A 25,379-nucleotide genomic window follows, 5' to 3' on the forward strand; every position below is an offset into this window, starting at 1 on the left:
CAAAACTTTATAACTTAAAGTCCCATTTGGGGGGGGGGGGGTTGATAGTGGAGTAAATTTTATGATAGTAGCGTGAAATTATCTTTGTTTTTTCAGGATTCAACTAACTCATTTCCTTTGCCAATATTTGTTTGGGCACATAGTTAACTGTGACCTGAGTTGTGTTGATACCTTGATTAACTGTTTGCTTACAGATTGACTGTTTGCTTACAGATGTGTTAAGACTCAGGAGATGAGTTTTTGTCTTTGCAATTAGCTCAGGAAGGAGACTAGGTTGCTCTCTTGGATGTGTTAGACATTAGCTTAAGAAAATCCATTTGTTGCCTTTGTTACAAACACTGACCATTTATTGTGGCTAGAATCTGAAATTCCTTTTGTCTTCTAAACTTGCTCTTCTGCCATTCTTACCCTTTGTTTTTATTCATTTTATTTACTTCATTTATACCCCACCATTTTCTGCAATGGAAACCCAATGCAGCTTACAATGTTCTTCTCTCATTAATTTCATCCTCACAACAACCCTGTGAAGTGGGTTAGGCTGGGAGAGACTGACAGGCCCAAGATCATCCAGCAAGCTTCCATGGCAGATTGGAGATTTGAACCTGGGTCTTCCAGATCCTAGCTTGACATATTAACCATTATACCATGCAGCCGCTCAACAACAATAAAGCTATTCACTGAATGAATTAAAAAGGTCTAAGGCATTCATCCCAAACATGTTGTATGAAAAGCTGTGGTTGGGCATCTCACTCACCCACCATCACAGGCCAGTTTTGAAGAGGTCCCTTCATTTTTATGAGTGGCTTATCAAGCAGTGGCAGGTATACTTTAGAAGCCCCACTGCCCATGCAGAGTATACCATTTAGCACTTAATATTATGGCTGCAGTCTAAAATTGTCTAGCACAGCTACAACCAACACTCTGAAAGCTCAGCCCCAGAAGGTTTACTAGGGTGGGGATGAGTGATTTTTATAGATATAATTTTTAATTGCTTTTTCACTACAAACTACAGGAATAGGGATACAAAGCTAAACTAAGAATACAAAGCTAAACAAGGATCTAATACGATACAAAAGCTTGTTTCAAGGTTTTCTTCCATTTCACTCAATCAAGATGAAGGGTGAGATTATCTATTTCAAAAATAAATCAGTATGAACAATATTAGCCAAAATAGGTGGGTTATGGTATTTTACGTTTAGTAGTATAAACCTTTCATCGTCCATGTTTCTTTTTCCCTTTACTCTTATCATAGTCCCAGCGGACTTTCAGAAGATTGGAGGCAGCTGCTCCCATATCAGATTCTGATCCTTCTGAGAAACTGTTCGATGAGCTGGTAGAATTTCACGATCTGTTTTCACTACTGTCTGTCTCTGCGTTGTCGTCTTCCACTTTCTCAGTTTTTTGATGTTTCTCCAGAAATGCTTTAGCTTTTGCAACAGAGTCTATCTTTTCTTTATTCTCCTTAAAGAATATTCCATGGAAAACACTAAAATTTACACGAGCAACCTCATATAAAGGTATCGTTCATTGGTAGGAAGTGGAATTTTTCTGCAAAAAAGTTGTCAGTTTTTTATAATGTTGTCTCCTCTTTCTTATCTCAAATTGAATGTCTTTCAAAATTCTTGTATCTTCTTTGATTTTTAGAGTAATTCCATTAGTCACTTTAAAAATTGCCTCTCTAATAGATCTCTTGGAGAATTTCACAAATATTTCGCCAGGCAGATTGTTTTCCTTGATATAGTCCAGATATGACCGATAGACCACATCCATCTCGCTTTGTAAAAACTCCGCTTTGAGATCTACTGCCGGTGCCAACAATTCACTTAAAGTCTCCTTGAGATTTTCACCTTTTTGCTCCAGAATACCCTGAAATCTCAGGATATATGAAGATTTTTTCCATTTGGAGTAATAATAATTGTTGTTTCTCAGAGTCTTTCGCTTTTTCCACTGCCTCCAGTCTCTGCTTCAACGCTTTTGTCTCATCATCAACTTTTGTCAACAATTTAGCTGTTTTTCCTGCTTTTGCATTGGTTTCTTTCAGCTGTTTTTGGAGAGATTCAGAGTTATTATTGAGCTGAGTCATCTGATCCAGTAGAGGGCACAATGCAGTAGCCAACATATTAGGGAAGTCTATGGTTGCTTCCGACTTGGAAGCTGATGCTGCTGAGCTGGCAGTTCTGGAAGAAGGTCTTACTTTCAGTGCCATTTTTCAGCCCACTGTAGGATTGTTTACTTTAGGAACAAGTTCAATGAAGTCTCTGAAAGTTTACTAAATCTCGCTGTTATTCCATTCTCCACTCTATTTGGGCTATATAATGTTTTTTAAATGGCTTCCCCCCCTCTACCTCTTAAAACCGCTTTTTTCTGTCCCAGGGTGAGACCAGCTCCACTCCCTCCGCTTTTAGCTTTGAAGTTTTGGGGGGAGATCACCCGCTTGAAAGTTTGCCTGATTTAAGGCCGCAAGAACTCACGCTTCATCGGTAGCTTGCTTGGAGAAGGTAGGGAAGCCTTCAAACGCTAGATTGCTTGTTCGCTCATCCCAGTGTACACCTCTGACACAATTACTGGTCTCGCAGTGGTGGGACCTCTCGGGGCAAAGAGGAGCCTCAATCCCTTGGCTTACGCCTTGGGAGCGGCACCTCTCGCACCCCAGGCTGCCTAGAACCCCCCTAACAGGGCCCGGGGGGGGGGGGGAATCAGCCTGTCTCCTTCCCGTCTGCTACGATCTGGATCGCACCTATTGGAGCTCGATAGGACGCATCCGTTCTTGAGTCGCCAAAACGGGAAGTCAGGGATGAATGATGTTGATGTGATCAAACAGCTGCTTCAGGTTTTGTAATGTACATTTATCAAAGAGTAATAGTTGAAGTACTATTATTGTAATAAATTTATGTCAACAGGGATTGAACAAGTATCATGTTAATTGTGGGAGCTTCTCCTTGGATATAAGGGTCCTCACAAACAGCTATTTGGATTTGCACACTGCATCATCAGCTGCAGCAGTCAATATTGCAGTTCTGGCTGATAACCAAAGTAATCTGAATTCAACACAATAGTGCCAGGACATGACACACCATCCTATTAGAGTAAGTGAATTTCCTTCCCCAATATTAATCAAACTGGAGATGTGCCCCTTTATCTACAGCAATTTACAGCTGCTGTGGGGAATGTTTTGAAAAACTTTCTAACTTGGATCCTGTGGCTGTTTGAACAGAAGGCGTGAATGGAATGGTGAGTAATCATCCATGGCCTTTCCATTCCCACAGCAGTCCCCGGAAACTCACAAAAGGCATTGCTGAGGTCATGGGACCCCCATGAAGAAAACTCCCCACAAACACAACATCCCTCCAGGGTGAGAAGGGAAGAGTCAGTCAAAGTGCCCCCTTTTAGTCTTGATCTGCCACACTTATTATGCCAAGCTGTCCAATGAAGCAAGAAAATGGTCTATTCCTGTGTTTGATAACTTTTTGAAACTGGGCTTGAGGGATCTCCGTAGCCAGAGAGCTGCTGTAGGAAAAGGAAGGCAGGGGAAAACTCACCACCAGAAGCACCTTCCATTCATGCCACTAATCATGTTGAAGAGTATGTGATTGGTAACAAGACTCTGGTAGGTCTAGTAACTGAGTTAGGAAACATTTGGAAGAGTATGTCTCAATTATCACAAAAGATTGTAGCAAGTCCAGAATTCCTGAGATCTCCTACCAGGATTTGTTATTTTTGCAGTTAATTAAAAATGTGTAAGTTAAGAGAAGTGAAATTAAGTTACAGAGAAGAATTATACTATTAACAATGGAGGTCAGGCGCCGCTAGACTGGTATCTACACCTCCAATACAAACATATATATATCTACTGTCTTGCTACAGTCTATATCCACATTTTAAGATGAATTGAGAAAAATCTTAAACAAAGGGCTTCAAGATGTGAGCAGCTGTCAGCAAGTATATGTAATATCACTGAAACTAGCCCCCACTACCACATTCTCAGCAGCAATTTAACTGAGAAGATCAGACGGGTTCCGTTTTGCCAGTTACCAAGCTAGAATAATAGACGCATCAGTGCCCTCAAGAAATACTTCACACTGAAAGCCTTTGAGCTTTAACAGGAAGATATCAAACAGTTCCTCAAATCTGAATTGCAACTTTTCAACTCAAAACTAGCAGCAAGTACTCACTATGGTGTGTCTGGAGACTGCTTCCTTACCTTCTGAGTTGAAGTTGCTGGAGCTGGTCCCTGTCTAGGCACAGGGAAATTGGATATTCCACTATAACTAGGTGTCCTTTGGTGCCCTGAAAGGCCCACAGCTCCAGGCTTTGCCACAGACTTTGAACGAGGGAGGGAGTTACTAGTTTGAGTCAGTGGATCCTTCTTTTTTGGAACAGCTCCACTTTCTGCAAAAAAATAAAAAATGTGTCACTATAAGATATACCAAACAGCTAGCAGCATCTTAGTCTGAAAAGAAGTGGTATCTTCAGCAAGCATAATGTCTCAGACAATGTCTTTTGAATGTACCCATTTATACAAATACTACCCATGCAAGATATTTTTCTTGCTAGTCAAATTCTCAGAATATTTGTTTTCTACCTGCAATATTGGTAAAAACTAATTAGCCTTAGCAATTAACACAATTTCTGATCAGCATCTACTGAGATTAAGCCCTATAGTTGTGTACATTTTTCTATTACAAACTGATGGTTAAGAACCACAAGGCATAGATGCCAACTAAACAATTAATACTATTGCTAGTAACTTATTCAGCTGATAATTCTCTTGTGAGAAAGTCATCCTCATGGTACACATCACCGTAATTCACTCTTCAGTATTATTGTGCAATGATAGCACTTAGAATTAATTAGTTCTTCAGAGTGTTCATACACATACTTCGTTGGGAATCTGTCAAAAGCCCTGTAAGATAGTTCAGTATTATCCCCACCTAGCAGACCAGACCCTAAGACCACCTAGTGAGTTCAAAGCAGATGCAAAATTTCAACTGGAAATGTTTTAATTCATACCTCACATTTTTAGCCATTACCGTAGCTTGAGTTAAGACACTAGTTGACCAATAATCTCCACAGCATCCAATCAGTACTGAATTTTTAGAACATGAAGAGGCAGACAAAATGTCAACTGGACAAACACAACTTACACCTAACCATACACTTCTAGCAAGTATTGCAATGTTAGTATTGCAATGCTAACCACAATGTAACCATTTATATCATCTGACAGAGAGCTGTGTTTCTCAAAAGCTTATGCTACAATAAAGTTTGTCAGTCTTAAAAGTGCTACTGGAGTTTTTACATTTCTATCACAGAAATACTGAAGGAATATTCTGATTCGGTGACAGCACTGCTTTTTTTATGCTGCCTAAATAGTATTACATTGTTCAAGGAAATTCAGCTAACCTCTAACGGAACTCTGAAGTAAAATACACATATTGCATTTGAAATAAACTTCTACCCAAGTCAAATTCTAGTGTATCTTTGGGTAGAAAAATTCCTTCAGAAATAGAAATATTTGTGGTGGCAGAAGTCAACCTGTTCCTAAAATATGGAAAGCCTGAATGCACATTGTGGCATGAGGCAAAAATTTTTTTTAGGTAGATTACTCCCTTTGCCTTGCACATATTGAACACCACACACCAGCACGGATTCTTTCTAATACTATAGTTTTAAAAAAAATTAATCAAAAAATGTTTGGAACCCAAGAAATTAGACAGCTAACAAACTTCTCTGAATTTTAAAAGAATTTCTAACATTTTTCTACCCCTTTTACTGTAATATAGGGTAAAAAAGCCTATATCCATGGAAAAATGACTTGGGTGGTTTTCTACCCTGGGTGTTTTGCGTACAAAAACTGAAGTCATAACTGGCCATGCTTCGGGGACAAAGCTGTACAGCCACTTTTCTATGCACTCTGCCAAAAAAGGACAACCATGGGGATCTAGTTCACTCCACAATTAGAGTGTTTAAATATGCAGCAACATTTTAAGAGCACTCAGTCTTGTGCCTTCTCACTTAACACAATTCAGAAATTTTACCCTTTAAGGGATATAAACAATTATACTTTGTTATCTTCTAATCATAGTTCAGTTTTTTCTAGTTTCAGTTACCAAGGAAACCCTTAAAAATCCAACTATTTCTCAAACCATCAGGACCACTCTTCTCACTTATACACAATCCCCCTCTGACGTGACTCAAGCCTGAACAACAAAGCCAGTATATTCCTTGTGGCTTCTTCAGCCACAATAATGGAGGACAATACTGCTGATTCCCATCAGCAGCATTTAAAGTATTTAGCATAAGCTTGCTTTGAAATTATGTTGCACCCGCAAAACTATGTTCAAATGTTTCACATGTACATAAAGTGGAAATTCTTAACTGAGGCTGCGGTCACACGTAACAGAAGCCACACAAGTGAGACGGAAAACAGCCGGAGTTTCCGGGCGCGATCTCACCAGCACATCTGGGAAGCGTAGCACTCCCGTGGCTCAACCGAGGCTTCCAGCCGAAACTGCGTGGCAAAAAACTAGTACCTTGGAGGTACTAGTTTCCGGAAACTGCGGGGCAAGGGCGGGCGTCTGATCGCGTTTCCGGTGGCATCCGGCGCCCGCCCATGTCCCCTTGCAAATAAGGTGGTTTTTTTTGTCCAAGTCTCTGTGGATGCGCATGCGCACCCAACGGAGCATGCGCATTTGCCATGTACACAAAAATAAAAAAGTTTGCTGCAGCGCGCGCTTCTTCGTTGTGCGCCGGCTTGTCCTGTGATCGGCACCTCTCCCTTGCCATGGAACCTCCACGGTACCTCCACAGGACCTCCACAGGAGGTCTGATCACTTAACTGCGCAGTAGTTTGCCCCAGGGCAAACAGCCACGCTTCTCCTCTGCAGTTTCCTGCCCGTGTGACCGGGGCCTGAGTTAATGATACATGCTAAATACACAAAACAGCATTTGACAAAAATTGGTATTACGGCAGTAAATGTAACTGTTGCACATGAAATCTGAAGAAAACACAAATCAATTATGTAAAAAGGAAAAGCTTTTTCTTGCTTATTTATTGCATGCTGTGAAAATGTGTAGATGCTGTAATTTAAGGAAAGAAATGTGCTTGGCAGTCAAACTACACAGCCTCCCTTATTTTCACCCAGATTTAAGAGGAAATATAAGATTGTGCAGAATGGGGACTGGTCTCCCAGATCCTAGTTCACTCTAACCGCTATATCAAGCTAGCTTAAACCATTCCCAAATCAGCAGTGGACCTGCCAGAAAGGAAGAAAGTACATAAGAACATAAGAACATAAGAGATGCCAATGTTGGATCAGGCCAAAGGCCCATCCAGTCCAACACTCTGTATCACACAGTGGCCAGAAATACCAGTGCCATCAGGAGGTCCACCAGTGGGGCCAGGACATTAGAAGCCCTCCCACTGTTGACCCCCCCAAGCACCAAGATGACAGAGCATCACTTGCCCCAGAGTCCCTATCTATACCTTGTGGCTAATAGCCACTGATGGACCTCTGCTCCATATGCTTATCTAATTCCCTTTTGAAGCCGTCCATGCTTGTAGCCACCACCACTTCCTGTGGCAGTGAATTCCAAGTGTTAATCACTCTTTGGGTGAAGAAGTACTTCCTCTTATCCGTTCTAACCCGACCGCTCAGCAATTTCATGGAGTGCCCACGGGTTCTTGTATTGTGAGAAAGGGAGAAAAGTACCTCTTTCTCTACCTGCTCTTTCCCATGCATAATCTTATAAACCTCAATCATGTCACCCCTCAGTCGTCGTTTCTCCAAGCTAAAGAGCCCTAAGCGCCTTAACCGTTCCTCATAGGGAAAGTGTTCCAACCCTTTTCACGAATGCAATGTACAAACACTTAACCACTACACCAAACTGGGATAAAGGGATAAACCAAATTTCAACCAATCTAGCAATTCAATATTTAAGATGATTAGTTACACAATTATACACAAAATCTTGTCAAAACCTGAACTTTTAGTCACACCCACAGTGGAGTTGATCAGTCTTAATGCACTTTCATTTCAAGTTGGCAGTGCTGCTGTCACTGAAATTTTTCTTGACTGCTACTTTTTAATTTCATCTGCTGCTCATGCACTACTGTTTGCCACCTCCCAATGATTTCTTTGTTTCCAGTCTCTCAACTTCCCTGTTAACTTTGCACTACTGGACTGTTACTCAGTTCACAGAACTGCAGTTTTTGGCTGCACAGTCCAGGCGTCTGGGGTGTGGAAGTGCATCTCTTCAACCCCTTCACAGAAAAATCAAGGGGAGCCGTCTCCCCTGCAGGATCTTTTTTTCTCCATTCATTCCCCCAACCATGCAACTGTCATTCTCCATCACCCATCACTCACTCTACTATCTTCCCATCTTCCTAGCAACCAAAGCTTCTCAGCAAGCAAGCTGCTTCATCTTCATCTGGCCATTCCCTATATAAAGTTTATTACATATAACTGAGAAGCAGCAGCAGGAACAGGAAGCTCTCAGGATAAACTAGCAAAAGCAACACTAAGCTTTCTACATTCTTTATCAATTTACCTTAGGTTTTGCAAAAAAGTAAACTAGACAAATTTTCCCCATTAGCCAGCCCTCCTCTGCCCTTTTCTCATATAGGGATTTCTAATACCTATAGATTTTTGCATCACTTGGGGCAAGGAAGGAACGCGAGACCTTTCCTAAATTAAGCATACAATTTCAATTTTAAAAAGTTTCTGAAGTATTATTAGAATCTATTGTGGACATATACCAGTGCCCAAATTTATCCCACCGTGAAAACCTGCAAATACCCCAAGGATATAGTCCATTCTTCTGAAGAAACTTTTTATATAAAATGTATTTTCAAACATGGGGTACACATATTGTGCATACACAAAAACACACATGGGAAAGATTCACTGGCTGAACAGAAGGTGAATGTGGGGTATTTACTGAAGTAGACCAAAGGCTGTACTTTCTATAAACTAGCTACCACCTTCTAACTGCTGAAGAAAATGAAAAGAGGAAAGGTGGAGATGCCAGAAAGATTTTGCAACAGCTAACTGGAGACTGGTTACCTTTAAGGGGAGAATGTTTTAGTGCTCAAGTTCAGGCACTTTGTGGTTGAGGACACCAGGCTGTTGAAGCAATAGCTCTTAGTATTAATTTCAATTACTAGAACGTGCATGCTTTTAATCACCAGAGACACATTTCTTTCACACTGAGTCTTGAATGCCCCAGGGGGGAATTACAAGTGATCCACACGCCACCAACTGGATAAGCTATGAGTATAGTTGCAGTTTCTGCTTGTATGATTTTGAAAGACACCAGTTAAACAGTTCCTGTATCATAAGCAACACGAATATGAAATAGTAGTAATTTTTATTTTTGCACATCACCTTGCACATGATTGGTGGAAAGGTGGTATCAAAGCTTTAAACAAAGAATCTATACATTGCATTGTTATGCCATCCCTCCCTGATAAGGAGTGCAGGGTGGCATACACTGCGTTCCTTTCACCTTTTTCACCTTTTTTATCCTTACAAGATAAAAGTTGTTGAGAGAGAGAGGGGGACTGGCAGAGGGTCACCAGTGGCCTTCAATGCAAAGAGAGGAATATGTATCTCCCTAGAACTAGGCTGACATTCTAACCATTACACCACACTGGCTCTAAACTGGCATTCTCAATACATTTTTAAGTACTTGAAGGTTAAGCATACACACACACATACTGTACTGCATACATATCCATGCAGCCCTCTAAAAAGGGAACACTTTGCAAGACTATGTCATTAACTCAGTTGTTCCTTTCTATCATTCAAAAGCCATTTTCTTTTAGTTTTGAAACTGACTAGACCAGAAGCTGATGACCTAAAACCAAGTGAATTCAGCAGCTCCCTTAAACTGTACTGGACTAAAGAAAGCAGCAATTAACAGAACACACTTTTCTCCTGTAGCAAGCCTTGCCTGTTCTTTGCATTTGTATTATCAAACTACTGCTACCAGATCAGAGCTAGTATCAATATTGCACTAAGGGATCCTTGGTTGCCTGTATACATCCTAAGACACTTTGATCAACAGCAGTTACCAAAAATACAGAATACTTCTAGCAAGGTAGCTATTAATCTTCTGCAGCCCAAGCAGACAGGGAACTGTTTCTATCAAGCGATTACTGTCCCATATTACACTTAACTAAATGACCATTCTCAAGTGAGGCTTATTAAAATCTTAGAATATAAAGTCTTTGTAAAAGATCTATAAAAACCTAAATAGCAGCTTTTCAGGTAAAAATAATTAGTACCAAACATTAAGTAAAGAAACATGTCTTCAGATAATATAGTTTAAGTTGTGTATTCAATAGTACCAACAGAGATTCATCTTACACTTTATAACAGCCTATGAACCTATCACCTTATTTCTTGATGCTACATTCTATAAGGACTATCGTTAACTGCTGACTTAAATTGCCTTTAATTACTAGAAATTAATGCCTTTCCTTTGCAAATATTTCATTTTAAAATGCAACTAACTTAAAAAATACAGTAAGGAAAACAATTTAGCAAGAACAATGTTAAGACATTAAAAAAATGGAATGTACTAACCTTCAAATAGAAAACCATTTTAAATAGATCAGGGGCAGGCAATTTAGCACTGCAAGAATTCTCTATAATATATCAGATATTGATAGACATCCCCTTAGTTAATTAGGTGCTGGTAAAACCAAACCCACCTGACTGGAGATGTCCATTGCGGCATACCAGGTTAGTACTGTCACTATAGACTTCCATTTGCGGCTTGGGAATTTGCTTAACTGCCTGCATCTTCGCTATGCAACAAAACAGAGGGGGGAAAGGACAAACAAAAAACAAAAAATGAACCAATGAAAGTTAGGTATACTCATCACACCAAAATGACTGCCTTCAGTTGACTCAATATGGATTAAAAGTACAAAGCATGCATTTAATGTTCACTATGTTATGAATTTACAAGAACATTTAATAAATGAAGTACTATTTTGAAAAGGTATGAACTGCAGTCAGTAACTGACTCAGGAGTAACAATGCAAAAGACTGGTGGGAAACTTTTTGATGCAGTGTGCAAAGACTCAATCTATGGGAAAGGGAGGAATGAGAGAATTTAGCACAAACTGGTACAAGAAGCAACCAGACTTCATTGTTGCATTAAGCTTTACTGGGGAATATCTGTGGGTAATATTAATAAACTAGTCGATATCTTACTGTTAATACTATGATGCAAAACATTTATGTCATTCTGATTCCTATAAACTGCAACACAGTCTTTCATCAAACAAGCTGTGCAGTAATCCTCCTTTCTGGTAATTCAAATCTCAAACTATAAGTATTGGTACAGAATTATTGGGCTAGATCCTGTGCTCTGGTCCACTAACAGAAAAACCTTCTTCTAGCACCAGAGGATGTTAGCAGAGCACAGGATCCAACCATCTATGTTTAACACTGGACGACACTCCCCAAAGAGAGTACAGCACTGCTATACAATTAGTGGATAAGGAAAGTTAATCCTTTCTGTCACTTAATGAGCATGAAAAAATAATGAGAAATATCCTAATAAATTATGCTGTTTCTCCCATAGTCACTGCTTGTCATGTTTCTGAAGGACTTTAAATTCTGGCATGCTTTGTATACTAAACATCCCCCTGAAAGTGACTGGCCAGCGACAACAGTTGTTAGCTTCTTATTCAGGAATCTTATATTCAATAGTTTGAGGGAATAAAGCCAGTCGCCACTTTTATATTGCAAACATCTGCTTTCAAGACATAATTATTTTTCAAGTGGCTGACACAAATGTATGTCTTAACATCTATAGTTCCTTAACTTATTCAGCACACACACACAAGTCCTGTCTCTTCTCTGATCCTTTTATTATGCACACTTGTGCACTTCTAGAAAGACTATTACCGCAACCAAATATTATAACAGAATTGCCTTTAAAGAGGAATAAATGCAGTTTGCAACACAGATATAATTTTCTTCCTAAACTCTCAAAGAGCAAGTTTATAAAGAAATGGAGGGCTATTACAAAAAAGAAAGAGTAGGTCTATCATCTAGGCCTTGCAGTGTATTGTTATCTAATTATCTTAGGCAAGAAAAAAGGTTAAATAAATTCTTTCATGACATCTTAAAAACACACCTGCATGAAGTGATATACTTCATAAAGGATAACAAGAGGCTTACAACAAAACATTTAGCTAGTTATTTCTCATCTGTGTATAAAACTAAGCATCCCATAATTCCTTGGAGTCTCATCCTCTCACCACCACCCTCTTCCATGAGCAGGATACCGCTCTACCTCCTTAGGCCCTGTGTTTGAGGTTTCACCTCCAAGCTATAAGGTAGCTAGCATCACTCTTACATCTTGAGTCTCAAGGCAGAACTATGTGTTCCATATAATTCCATATTAATACTTTTTTTAAAAAAAATTATACAGTCCAGTTACGGAGGTTGTGACTTAAAGGGGAAAGGCTGCATAAGGCCCTCCACCCTGCTTTCCTGTTAAATATTCTCACTGCTGGAAGAAAAGCTGTGTTCTGTAATCTTCAAAATAATTTTTTTGGACAATCTGGAAAAAGATGATGATGAGGAGGAGGAGGAGATTGGATTTATACCCTGCCCTTCACTACCCGAAGGAGTCTCAGAGCAGCTTACATACAAGTTCTGCTCTTGGTAGCTTTAAATCATCTGGCAGTTTGGACATCAATGCAGTTGATTCTAATAATAGGTTCCAGGAAGCTCTGCGAGATCCAATTCCCTTTGGCGGCCCATTGAATGTACTGGTGGAAGATTGGTACTCCTGTCTTTCCAAAGCCATCAACGAGGCCACTCCCTGGAGCCCTCTTCGCTCTCGTACCCAACTAGCTCCATGGTATACCTTGGAGCTACGGCGGATGAAATGAGAGCTAAGGCGACTAGAGAGAGGGTGGTGGCGAGCTCGTGACGAAGCCACAAGAGCATCCTATAGGTCGTTTATGAAAACCTTTGAGATGGCAGTGAAGGCTGCGAAGAGAAACTTCTACGTGACCTCCATTATGTCTGCTAGCTCTCACCCAGCCCAATTATTTAGAACTATTCGGTCATTGACTACTCTGCCACAGAGCACACCAAATGCTAGTGAATTTGCGAGCTGTGAGGCATTTGTGAGCTATTTTGCAGATAAAGTCTTGTTGCTCCGCTGCGACCTCCTGGCCACAATTGATATAATAAGCGAACTGGAAGCCCACTGGCTGTCTTCAGGTCCAGTTTTGGACCCCTTCAGTTTGCTCTCCCAGGATGAAGTCGACAGGGTCCTGGTAGCTGTGAGGCCTACTACATGCCTCCTGGATACCTGCCCACCATGGCTGGTTAAAGCCTGTGGTGATGAGGTGCGGACCCCCCTGAGGGAGATTATCAACTTGTCCCTATCAACAGGGACCTTCCCAGGGGAATTGAAGGAGGCGGCAGTTCGCCCTCTACTTAAAAAAACATTTGTTGGACCTACCGCCCAGTGTCTAATCTACCATTCCTGGGCAAGATGGTAGAGGGTACCGGCATCACAGCTTCAGGTTTTCCTGGATGAGGCTAAGATCCTGGATCCCTTCCAGTCCGGCTTTTGCCCTGCCAGTGGGACTGAGATGGTGCTGGTCGCCCTTGTGGATGACCTTTGGAGACATCTGGATTGAGGTGGCTCCACGCTGCTGATTCTTCTTGCTCTATCAGCAACGTTTGATATGGTTAACCATGAGGTGTTAACCCACCACTTTTGCCCTGCCAGTGGGACTGAGATGGACTGAGATGGTGCTGGTCACCCTTGTAGATGACCTTCAGAGACATCTGGATTGAGGTGGATCCGCGCTGCTGATTCTTCTTGCTCTATCAGCAGCGTTTGATATGGTTGACATCTCAAAGGCACCTGCTGGAATGTAGTGTGCCACAGGGAGAAATTCTCTCCCCCATGTTGTTGAATATCAACATGACCCCCCCTCACCCAGATTATCCGAGGGTATGGGCTGGGTTGTCACCAGTATGCAGATGACACCTAGCTCTATGTACTGATGGACAGCTGCCTGGACATGTGATCTGGACGGGGCATTACAGGCTGCAGCTGGATGGTTGCGACAGAGCCGACTGAAGCTAAATCCATCTAAGATGGAGGTCCTGTACCTGAGCCGGGGAGGACTGAGTCAGGGAATCAGGCTCCCGACGTTCGATGGGGGTCCACTGATGCCAGAATCGAGGGTGAAGAGTCTGGGGGTGCTCCTGGATGCCTCCCTTTCTAGGGAGGCCCAGGTCACCACCACTGCCAGGTCTGAATTTTTTCATCAGAGGCAGATCAGGCAGTTGGCCCCTTATCTCACCCCACGAGACCTAGCTACAGTGACCCATGCAATGGTCACTTCCAGACCGGACTATTGTAACTCTCTCTACATGGGGCTGCCCTTGATCCTGCTCCAGAAGCTGCAGTTAGTGCAGAATGTGGCAGCATGGGTGTTGACAATGATGCCTATGCAGGCTCACATCCACACAGTGCTGCATGAACTGCACTGGATGCCTATTGAATTCCGGATCAGTTTCAAGGTGCTGGTACTTACCTTTAAAGCCCTATATGGCCAAGGGCCAGCATACCTTCGAGACCGCCTCTCCCCATATGAGCCCCAGAGGACACTGAGGTCTATGAATCAACATCTTCTAGCAGTCTCTGGACCCAGGGACATCTGACTAGCCTTGACCAGGGCCAGGGATTTTCCGACCCTGGCCCCCACCTGGTGGAATGAGCTCCCATACGAGATCAGGGCCCTGCGGGATCTATTACAGTTCCACAGGGCCTGCAAGACAAAGCTCTTCCGCCAGGCCTTTGGGTGAGGCGGCAGATATCCCTTTTCCCTCCTGGCTATCTCCCCTTCAGTGGCCTGGATCTTAACATCAGTACTGCTAAACTGACATCAGAACTAGCTTGTTTGCACGGGATTTTATGGTTTTACTGTTTTAATTGTTATTTTAATTGTTGTTTTAGAGCCAATTTTATTTAACATGATAGGCTGCCCGAATGCTTTGAAGGTGTGCCATCTCCTCAATGATTCGTCACCTGAAATAACTGAAAAGGTAGCTTTATTTCTATGTTTGGTAATTAAGGATCGATTGCACAATGCATAGTTGCATACGATTGACTTATTTCTCCTTGTTACCTCTTTATCTGTTTCTGTCTGTTTCTGTAACCTGACATATGCCAATAAAGGTCTGTGTATGTATGTGTATGTAAATAAATAAATAATTAAACTCTCTCTTACTAGAACAGGCTAACCACATAGTTCAAATCGTTCAAGCTTAAAAAAGTCACTCAGTATTAGTGAAAAAGAGCTCCAAATAGCTAAAGATCACATTCAATTCAAGCAGGAAATTAACATGACCTCAAGCAGGTGTTTTACATTAGAGGCTTATACCATATATAAGGTACATATGCCTAATTTTCTTTATCAGCTCCAGAAACAGGCACTAAAACTAAGCCATATTTTAAATTTTAAATTGTGAATCTTACAGGGTTTTTTGATTGTTTTATTGATGTTGTAAACCACCTTGAGTTCCCCTAGGGAGAAAAATTGCTAATAAATGTTTTATACAATAGATAAGATTGGAGGGCACAACAAAGGAGAGATAGTCCTCATTGGTACTGGCCAGTTACTTGGTAAATGTGGCACTGTAAATAAGAAAAGGTGAAAATTTCTTTCTGCCACACCAAATTTTAAACAGATGAGATCAGCTATTTGTAAGAAGGCATGTTTAAGAGTCAAGCTAAAAGAGACACTGCAACATCCATGATCGGGTCTTCAATGAGTTTCTTTAGTTTTTTAAAAATGCAAACCCTGAAGATCTTGAAGAAAAGATGAAAATTTCTTTCTGCCACACCAAATTTTAAACAGATGAGATCAGCTATTTGTAAGAAGGCATGTTTAAAAGTCAAGCTAAAAGAGACACTGCAACATCCATGATCGGGTCTTCAATGAGTTTCTTTAGTTTTTTAAAAATGCAAACCCTGAAGATCTTACCCCACAGATCAAAAGAAAGAGTCACACACACATACAAAAAACACCCAAATACCACAGCCTTGAGGCAATCTGAGGAGTCCTATACTTGCTTTTGCCTTGACCTGGATAGCCCAAGGTAGCCTGATCTCATCAAGCTAAGCCGGATCGGCCCTGGCTTGCATTTGGATGGGAGACCACCAAGGAAGTCCAGAGTTGCAAGGCAAAGGCATGCAACAGTAAACTACCTTTAAACATCTCTTGCCTGAACACCCTAAGTCACTTCTAACTTTTAAAACTGTGCAGGGAGGTCCAATCACCACTCTATTTATATTTCATGCCCACTGCCATATGACAAACAACTTTTGACAATTCTTTTAGTCTTACACCAGAAGGCTTCTCCAGGTCAGCCACCTTGGCCTCAAGGGAGTGACCAAGTGTAAAGTGATGCACACTGGAGCCAAAAATCCTAAATATAAATCCACGTTGAAGGGGTCCGAACTGGCAGAGACTGACCAAGAGAGAGATCTTGGAGTCGTAGTAGATAATTAAAATGTCTAGACAGTGTGCGGCTGCAATAAAAAAGGCCAACACTCTGCTGAGGATTATTAGGAAGGGAACTGAAAACAAATCAGCCAGTATCATATCATAATGCCCCTGTATAAATCAATGGTGCGACCTCATTTGAATACTGTGTACAATTCTGGTCACCACACCTCAGAAAGGATATTATACCACTGGAAAAAGTGCAGAGAAGGGCAACTAAAATGATAAAAGGGTTGGAACACTTTCCCTATGAAGAAAGGTTAAAGCGCTTGGGGCTCTTTAGCTTGGAGAAATGACTGAGGTTTACAAGATTATGCATGGGATAGAGCAGGTAGAGAAAGAGGTACTTTTCTCCCTTTCTCACAATACAAGAACTCGTGGACACTCAATGACATTGCTGAGCAGTCGGGTTAGAACGGATAAAAGGAAGTACTTCTTCAGCCAAAGTGTGATTAACACAAGGAATTCACTGCCACAGGAGGTGGTGGCAGCTACAAGCATTGATGGCTTCAAGAGGGAATTGGATAAACATATGGAGCAGAGGTCCATCAGTGGCTATTAGCCGCAAGATATAGGTAGGAACTCTAGGCCTGGGGCAAGTGATGTTCTGTATTCTTGGTGCTGGGGGGGGGGGAGCAGTGAATTTGCGGGGCCTCCTGATGGCACCTGGTATTTTTGGCCACTGTGTGACAGAGTATTAGACTGGATGGGCCACTGGCCTGATCCAGCATTGACTTCTCTTATGTTCTTACTTTCAAATGATGATGATTCTCCACATAGCTTTCATTGCCGCTGTTAATGCAGAGGCATTTGCAATTACAATAGAGCATCCACACAGTGCCTTCCCCAGCACTCTTGGCTTCTCATACAACCCACACCCGCCAGAGGGCTTTTTCTAAAGTCAACAACCAACATATTGCTATAACATCACAATATTACTATGATCTATCCTCCAAATTCACAGCTTTCATTCAAACACAAATTCTCTAGCCCCTTTCAATGTAGAGATAAAGAGAAAGGTGGACCTATGCAATGAAAAGGGCTAGACATTTAATTTGTTTAACAAAAGCTGTGAATGCAGAAAAACTAATTCACAAATCATTCTAACATTATAATGCTATAGCAACATATCAACTGCCTTTTTAAAAAAAGTACCCAGAAGCCCTCAAATGGCAGGGTAAATGGCAATTGGGGGAGCTGAGGCAAGAAAAACAGTATAGATGCAGGCAAGACCTGTAAAAAAAGCACAGAGCTTCTTGTTCACATGGTACATAAACATGCTTTAACCACAAGCTTTCCAAGAATATTATATCAAATCAGATACGGGAATGATAGCAAAGCGGGGAGAAAACATGCAAACTGGACAATTAGGGGATGGACACCAAACCAGAGCAAAATTTCCATGTGGAATCAGCCTGTAATTCTAAAAACCAAAACCAAATTCAAGATTACCCAACCAGGGCAAAGTTAAAATAAAGAGCAATCAAATCACCAAAATACTTCCATGTGGAATCAGGGTAGGGGCTGTGGCTCAGTGATAGAGCATCTGCTTTGCATGCAGAAAGTCCCAGGATCAATCCCCAACATCTCCAATTAAAAAGACCAGGCAGTAGGTGATGTGAAACACTTCTGCCTGGGACCCTGGAGAGCTGCTACCAGTCTGAGTAGACAGTACTGACCTTGATGGACCAATGGTCTGATTCAGTTTAAGGCAGCAGCATCATGTATGTGTACTTAGCCTATAATTCTACGAACACTTTCCACATGATTTTGTAAGTTCTGAAAAAACATACAGAAGATCAGGCTTTAAATGCCTATTTTCCGTCCAAAGAAGCTTAGCAACTACTGTAGCCTTTGCTAAGTACCATCAGGATTATGTGACCTAACCCACTACCTCAAGAGGGAGGTGAGTAAATGGAAGCCATCTAGGAAACAATGCTAATGGTCATCTATGCCCTGGGAAAGAAGAGGCACTAAGAAGATATGGAACTGGGGTGGGGGAAAGAGACAAGGAAATGAACAAGTAGTATAGTTCCAGGTTAAGTGAATGGACACCTCATATGTAAAAAGGCAAGTGACATTAAGACCGCATATACCAGTACTTCATACCTTAAAGCTTTTGGTTCGTATTAAGTTACTGCATTCAGAAAACTAAATATTTTAAGTAATCATAGAACATGGTTAGTTTCAGAAATTCTGACGCCATCACCCATAAATCTAATTTGACTTTAAGTGCAAGCATCTACCCTTAATATTAATTGCACTGACTTACACTGTGTAATCCACATTGAGTCTCAGTGAAAAAGGCAGTGTATAAATTACATAAATATATTAATATTGTAACATTTAGAAAGCTCAGTTCTAAGTCAGATGGCACAGTCACCTGCATCCTTCTCCTGACAGGTTTTTTTTTAAACCCAAGCACCCTTTGGAAAACTGTAAGGAATAAATAGGGTAGATGAGTGACTTATTTTCCTTACCAACTCTTATTCTGCTTAAAATCACTTGTACCACAGAGACAAGGCAGTTTTCCATGGAAAACAGAAAGAATAAAAGAGTTAAGAAACCTGCCATTCCTCTACTCTCAGCCTCCAAAAGCTACCTCTGGTTTTAAGAAAATAACCTCAGGTGAAGAAACACGTAATGGTCAAGGTGACCTTCCATTTAATAATTTCTCCTTATGTGAAAACAGCCAACTAAGAAACTTGAGGGATACACAAATGGTACTTTTCAAAATTTGATGGGCAACACAAATTTATCAGAAATCAAATAATTAAGTAACTCTGTTAAAACTAATCCCAATCTGGTACTCTAAAACAGAAGTGTAACATTTGAAATATTTTTCAAAGTATGCAGAATCTGAGCCTTACAGACCCAGTCCTCTGCATGCTTACTTGGAAATGAGCCCCACTGAGTTCAATGTGAGCTACTCCCAGATAAGCAGGATTAGGAGTGCATTCCTAAAAACAATTTCCTGGGTCCCATAGAATACACCTGAGTAGGATTCTGAGTAGACGTGCTTATATTTGCACTGCTAGTCTTATTCTGTCTCACAGAAATGTTGGGCCAAATTGAACAGGACACCTGTGTACTCAAGCGCTCAGAAACTAAAAGGTAAATAGCTGAACCCAAATGTATAGTGTTTGGATTAGAAACCATTATTCACTGTTACATCTCTAAAAATGTTGATTCCCATTTCCAAAGCTTTGAATTAGCAGTGCTTGTTCTCTCCACCTTTCCAGATAGAACACTGACAGGCAGACAAGAAACATTACATAAAACAAACACTAACTCTTAATTACGGTTTTATTAGTTAGGTAAAAGGTAAAGGTTCCCTTGCTCGAAAGCCAGTCGAATCCGACTCTAGGGTTGCGGTGCTCATCTCCGTTTCAAAGCCGAAGAGCCAGCACTGTCCGAAGACGTTTCCGTGGTCATGTGGCCGGCATGACTAAACACCAAGGCGCACGGAATGCTGTTACCTTCCCACCGGAGTGGTACCTATTTATCTACTTGCAATTTCTTGCTTTCGAACTGCTAGGTTGGCAGGAGCTGGAATTAGAGACGGGAGCTCACTCCGTCATGCGGCACCCAGGTCTCGAACTGCTGAACTACTGACCTTCCAAGCCTGCAGTTCAGCATCTTAACCACTTGAGCCACCGCAGCTCCATTATTAGTTAGGACAGTGCCATTAATATACAGGGTACTTTACAGATAAGAAACAAAAAACCCTTAGAAGCTTACAATCCAGACTGAGGGTTAGAAAATAATGAGAGGAGAGTTCTGCAGGGTAATTAAATGGAAACGTACATATTTCATTGCACGTTACTCAAGACACATTTTTGCTGGGGATGAAGACTAGGATGTTACGCCAAAGGCTTTACACGAGGATGGGTTTTGAGGGGAGAAGGAGGCCATACCACACAGGAGGTCTGAAAGGTCGTTTCTCTGTTACAGTCACCAGACAGTTCCGGATTATGAACATATATAGACCAGCCAGAGTTTGAACTGATGAAATTTAACCAAATTTTGGACAGACTAAAACATGAAAACTGGGCAACATGCACTTAAGTGGGAATCTAGAGACTATTTTAACTAAATCTCAAATGACAAAATGAACACAAAGGAATTGTGTTACAATGGGTTGACAACTGCTGCATCTTCCTGACACCTTCCTGAAAATGTGCTCTTACTTGAATACCACTAGAACAATCACATGATATGGTTTCTCACACCAGTCTTCTATTATGACCTTCCTCACCGTCAAGAAAATAATGATGAACACCTAAACCAAACACAGTGCCAGCACAACTGTAGCCATGCCCATGCTGTAACCACCATCACCTCACACAACCAAAGAAAGGTATGTTTTTTTTAACAGTGCTATGAAACCATGAATTACAGGCAGCTGGCCTACAATCAAGACAGCAGCTGTTTAACAAAACTGCACTGTGTCATCTAATTTCATCTAGCTTCTCCTAAGTACTGCCACTTACATTTATCATTGCTTTGATGCCTTCAGAGTTGCCATCAATGATAAACAAGCTGCCCACTCTTGGGTTCATGATGCGTTTTAGAAAAATGTAATAGTTTTGAACTTGTAAAAGGATGACATACAAATAGGAAGGTCTACAGTCTGTTCCAGAATTTAAGTACCAGCAAACAGTTAAGCTGGACCCTTATGTCGCTCTCCATTAAATGAATTTGCATCCAATAAATAAATTCCCTTAACCTTCTCAAAGATTTGACTGAGTACTAACAGTACTGCAGCCAGGCTACTTTTCAAATACTTCATTTTGGGGGGAAATATAGAAAAGTATTTCCCCCACGCCCTGTCAAATTACAAAAGAACAGAACTAACAATATTCCTATACTTTTATTACTAAGTGTTAAAATCTAATACCTTGAGATGCCCTTAAAAAAATTCTTACGTGTCTCAAATGGCTATTCCCCCTGTAATATTCAAAAAAAGCTCTTAAACATATGCATTGTGTAACTAATCTCAACATTTTCCCGAAGTAATAGTATTAAGCAGTACCTAACAGCTGCAAACGATCCTTGGCCATTGCCAAATTTGTCATCATTTTAGATTGGAGACGTCGAGCTCGTTCATAATGATCACCTTAAAAAAAAAGTTAAATACTGTAGTGAAGGCAGTGTTACAAAAGGAATATAAAATACCAAAATTACAGCAAACTTTAAAAATAAAATGGAGCCAGAAGTGTCTAATACAGCAAGAAGCATCCATGATGCTCCGCATGGTTACCTAACATTACGACTAGCCTGGACATGCTCTCCCTCATTTTGGGACAGCTGAGCTGCACATACAAGAAATGGATGCAAATGAGAGCAGTACAAAGAGCATGTTCAGGCCACTTAGAATTCTCCCCATTCAGGTTTTCAAAGTGCTTATATGAAACCAGCAACAACAGTGTTCTTCTAGAAAGCTGTATATATTTCAAATTAGAGATCTGTAAAAACTAGGCACAGCATCCAGAGAACATTTAAGTCATTGATTTCAATAGGTGCCTACTACTCCCATTAATTTCCAGATAAGAGTTAAACATGTGCCTAACTCTCCCAGTGAAATCAAGGGAACTAAAAAATGACTGCCTTTGGCTGGACCTTGCCCCAAGATGGTTAACCAAAGAAAACTAGTGATGTCATTAACATAGGTATGAGACACTTCTTAATGCTTGACATTGTAATTCTATTATAATGGTTTTGCTAATTACATACAAAAGTACCTTCCTGCCATCCAAGTTAAATATGCAATAGAAATTTTAATCCTGTGCTTAAGAACAAATATAACACAGAAAGCTACACTTGAATGAACATGAATCAAAGCCCAAGATTAAATTGATATAATCCCTCCCCACCAAAACCTGACCATTCAACAGAGATTTTTTAATAAGAGATTGATTTTTTAAAGCCCTCCTATAGCAGGACAATTTTTGTGCTCATGATTTATTCTTCTGAACACATCAATCCAGTATTCTTATACAATTCAAATATTCACAGGCTTCTATGCTCAAGGACTAGGAATTAACAAATAGAATGAAGGTTTACCAGAGGAAGAGAAAGTCAACGTTACCCTGCAGCAAGTCACCCAACTCCCCACTTTAGTTCTCACCTATTTACTGTATAGACCGAAGCTGCTATTGAAACCCAACAGATACTTGATATTTGAACAAGCAATATGTTGTATTTGTGGAGGTTAGATCTGCAGGATGTTAGACAGCAAAGGGTGCAGCAGCTTCACAATGTTCCAAGTGTAACCAAAAAACACCTGCAACTACACTCCTAAGCAGCATTACTAAGAAGTCCCACTGAATTCAATGGGTCTTACTTCCAAGTAAGCATATATAGGATTGGACTCAGGTGAGTAGCCATGTTGGTCTGAAGCAGCAGAACAGAGTTTGAGACCAGTGACACCAGGAAGACCAACAAAGTTTTGTTCAAGGTATAAGCTCTCATACACACACTTCTTCAGATACAATGAAATGGAAATTACCAGTCCATACATATAGGCAGACGGTGAGCAGTAAATCAGCACACAGCATAATGAAGACGTTTAAGATTCAAGGACCAAACAGGAATAACAATCTTAGTTTATCTGGTTACAATCTGTTCAGGTTTAATTCCAGGAGGAAACATAGTGAAGGAAATAAATATGTCAGAATTGGAGATTGATGGGCAGATGTAAGCACAAATAAGATTGGGCTGAAACCCACCACAAAATAACCTTAAATTCCACTGATTTTAGTTGGATTTAAACAACCCACACGTATTTAGAATTTGTGCCTGGACAAATCAGACCCACACAACTTACTCCATTTCACTACATAGAGTGAGAGAAAAGCTGAATATTTAAATATACACACTTATGAACAAGGATTGTATCACTGCTGCATCACATGTGTCAATGTTGTCATGAAACTTTTACTGACCTGTATCTGCATTAATCCAATTCGAACTGAATAATGGCTGTACCTTAACCACCCCATTTACTGTTTGAAAAACTGGCAACCAAACTGTTCAAGGTGCTATGGTGGTTAGTGTCAGACAAGGATCTGGGAGACCCAGGCTCAACACACACACACACACCCGTTTGCCCTGAATCTTTCTGGGTCACCTTGGGCCAGTCACTCTCTCAGTTTAATCTACCCCACCGAACAGTTTCAAGGATAAAATGAAGGAGAGCCATGCATGCTGCTCCTTGACGAATAAAAATGTATCAGAGAGAGCTGCACCTTTAAACAGCTACTTGATGTGAAGACACTGACATTTTAAAAATAAAATTTATATCCCACCTTTCTGCCCTCACAAGGCTATGATAAGCTTCCTCTGCCAACCAACTGCTCTTTTAGGAAAAAAGCTGGCCTGTTCTTGTGCTTTAATCATTTGGTAATCCTTTTTACTAGTCTGCACAACAAACTAAGAAACATAGAACCTTAAGGAAACGGTATTTATTTTAAGGAACTTGTCACAAGGCAAGGCGACAACAGAAAAAAAGAGAACTAGGGCTTTTTTACTTCAACAAAAAATTATTCTAGATATTTTTTGCTATATTATTACTGTTTCCCCTCTGTACTGTATGGTTTCCCCATTCAGATCTATTCTCCAGTCTGATCTATCAGACGAAGAAAAAAAGTTAAGGCAACCACAACCACATTATTTCACACACTCAAGGTTGGCTTACCTTGACCTGTAACTAGTACAGCTATTCCTTTCTCCAGTTCTTCAATTCCTTTTCTGTACCATTCAACAGCTTGTTCCTTTTGTCCTGCTGAAAGAATTGTAAATTTTTTCATCATGAAGAAATACCATCAGAACTACAGACACTGTACAAAACATAAGTAATGTTATGTTTGATCTATGTGATCTATTATCCAAAATTTAACAGTTGTACAGCACAACCTTATGCATAAAAATTCACGTCCCATTAAATTCAACAAGACTAGATCTCAAGTATGCACATGACTGCAAACCTAATAATTCCTAGGAGTACTTCAAAGGTACCTTACAGGTAATCAAAAATAAAAAGTCAACTTGTTATTCAAGATACCGGAGGACTGTTATCAGAGTAAAATAATATTTGACTAGTGTGGACCTACTTTCAGCAACTGAAAGCTTTATCCGATTACAGTATGAAGTTTGCTGTTGGCTAGTACTAGTTAAAAGGATGCATTCTAAGATTTTTTTAAAAAAAGTGTTAGCAATGGTTTATCTTTTCCTTAAAGTACCACAGTTGGCAAGCTTGAACTTACTTTCGCAGGCAACAAGTCACAGCCTGCACTTTTACCTCTGAATCTGTTCTCATCCTCTCACAAGACCAGCAAGTCCCACAAGTTACAGCACCAATGGTTAAAAGCATTCTGCAGAGCATATCTTCAAAGCACACCATTATATAGGCACCAGTCTCCCATTTATGTTGGCTACCAATGAAACAACATTTACACAAACCTGATACACAGCACTGACAAAATAGGGTAAGGAATAGAGAGAAAAAGTGCCTGACACCCCAGAAGAACACGCCGAATCCAGAGAACAAAGAGACTAATAAGGATGGGGCAACACAAAGTCTCTTTCTTTGACGGAGACTCTGCTGTAAATCTGAGGCTCCACCTACAAGCCCTCCATGTCAACATTTGCTTTCTCTTTCCGAGTGCATCCACCACCGCAGCCTTGCCGCCAGGGATTAGTCAAACCCCGTTTCCTCTTCCTAATTATGCATGATAGCAATTTACATTTACTTCTATCTATAATCGTCGTTCTTACTGGAAAAACCGCTGCTTGCTCCTCGGCCACTTCAATG

General features: G+C 40.7%; 1 protein-coding gene across 1 annotated transcript in view; it reads right to left on the reverse strand.

The window, feature by feature from the left end:
* The window catches only part of SPAST (spastin), a 46,769-nt gene that overhangs the window by 20,110 nt on the left and 1,280 nt on the right, over positions 1 to 25,379 (reverse strand). Inside the window, exons 2-7 of the mRNA XM_015408445.1 lie at positions 24,264 to 24,352; positions 21,600 to 21,683; positions 10,718 to 10,813; positions 4,202 to 4,389; positions 1,848 to 2,041; positions 1,346 to 1,486 (exon numbers count right to left, since the gene is read on the reverse strand). Of these exons, the coding sequence (XP_015263931.1) occupies positions 1,346 to 1,486; positions 1,848 to 2,041; positions 4,202 to 4,389; positions 10,718 to 10,813; positions 21,600 to 21,683; positions 24,264 to 24,352 (792 nt within the window). The remainder of the gene's footprint in view (positions 1 to 1,345; positions 1,487 to 1,847; positions 2,042 to 4,201; positions 4,390 to 10,717; positions 10,814 to 21,599; positions 21,684 to 24,263; positions 24,353 to 25,379) is intronic.

This window comes from Gekko japonicus, unplaced genomic scaffold (assembly GCF_001447785.1).
Source record: "Gekko japonicus isolate JY-2015 unplaced genomic scaffold, Gekko_japonicus_V1.1 scaffold897, whole genome shotgun sequence".
Taxonomy (NCBI): Eukaryota; Metazoa; Chordata; class Lepidosauria; order Squamata; family Gekkonidae; genus Gekko; species Gekko japonicus.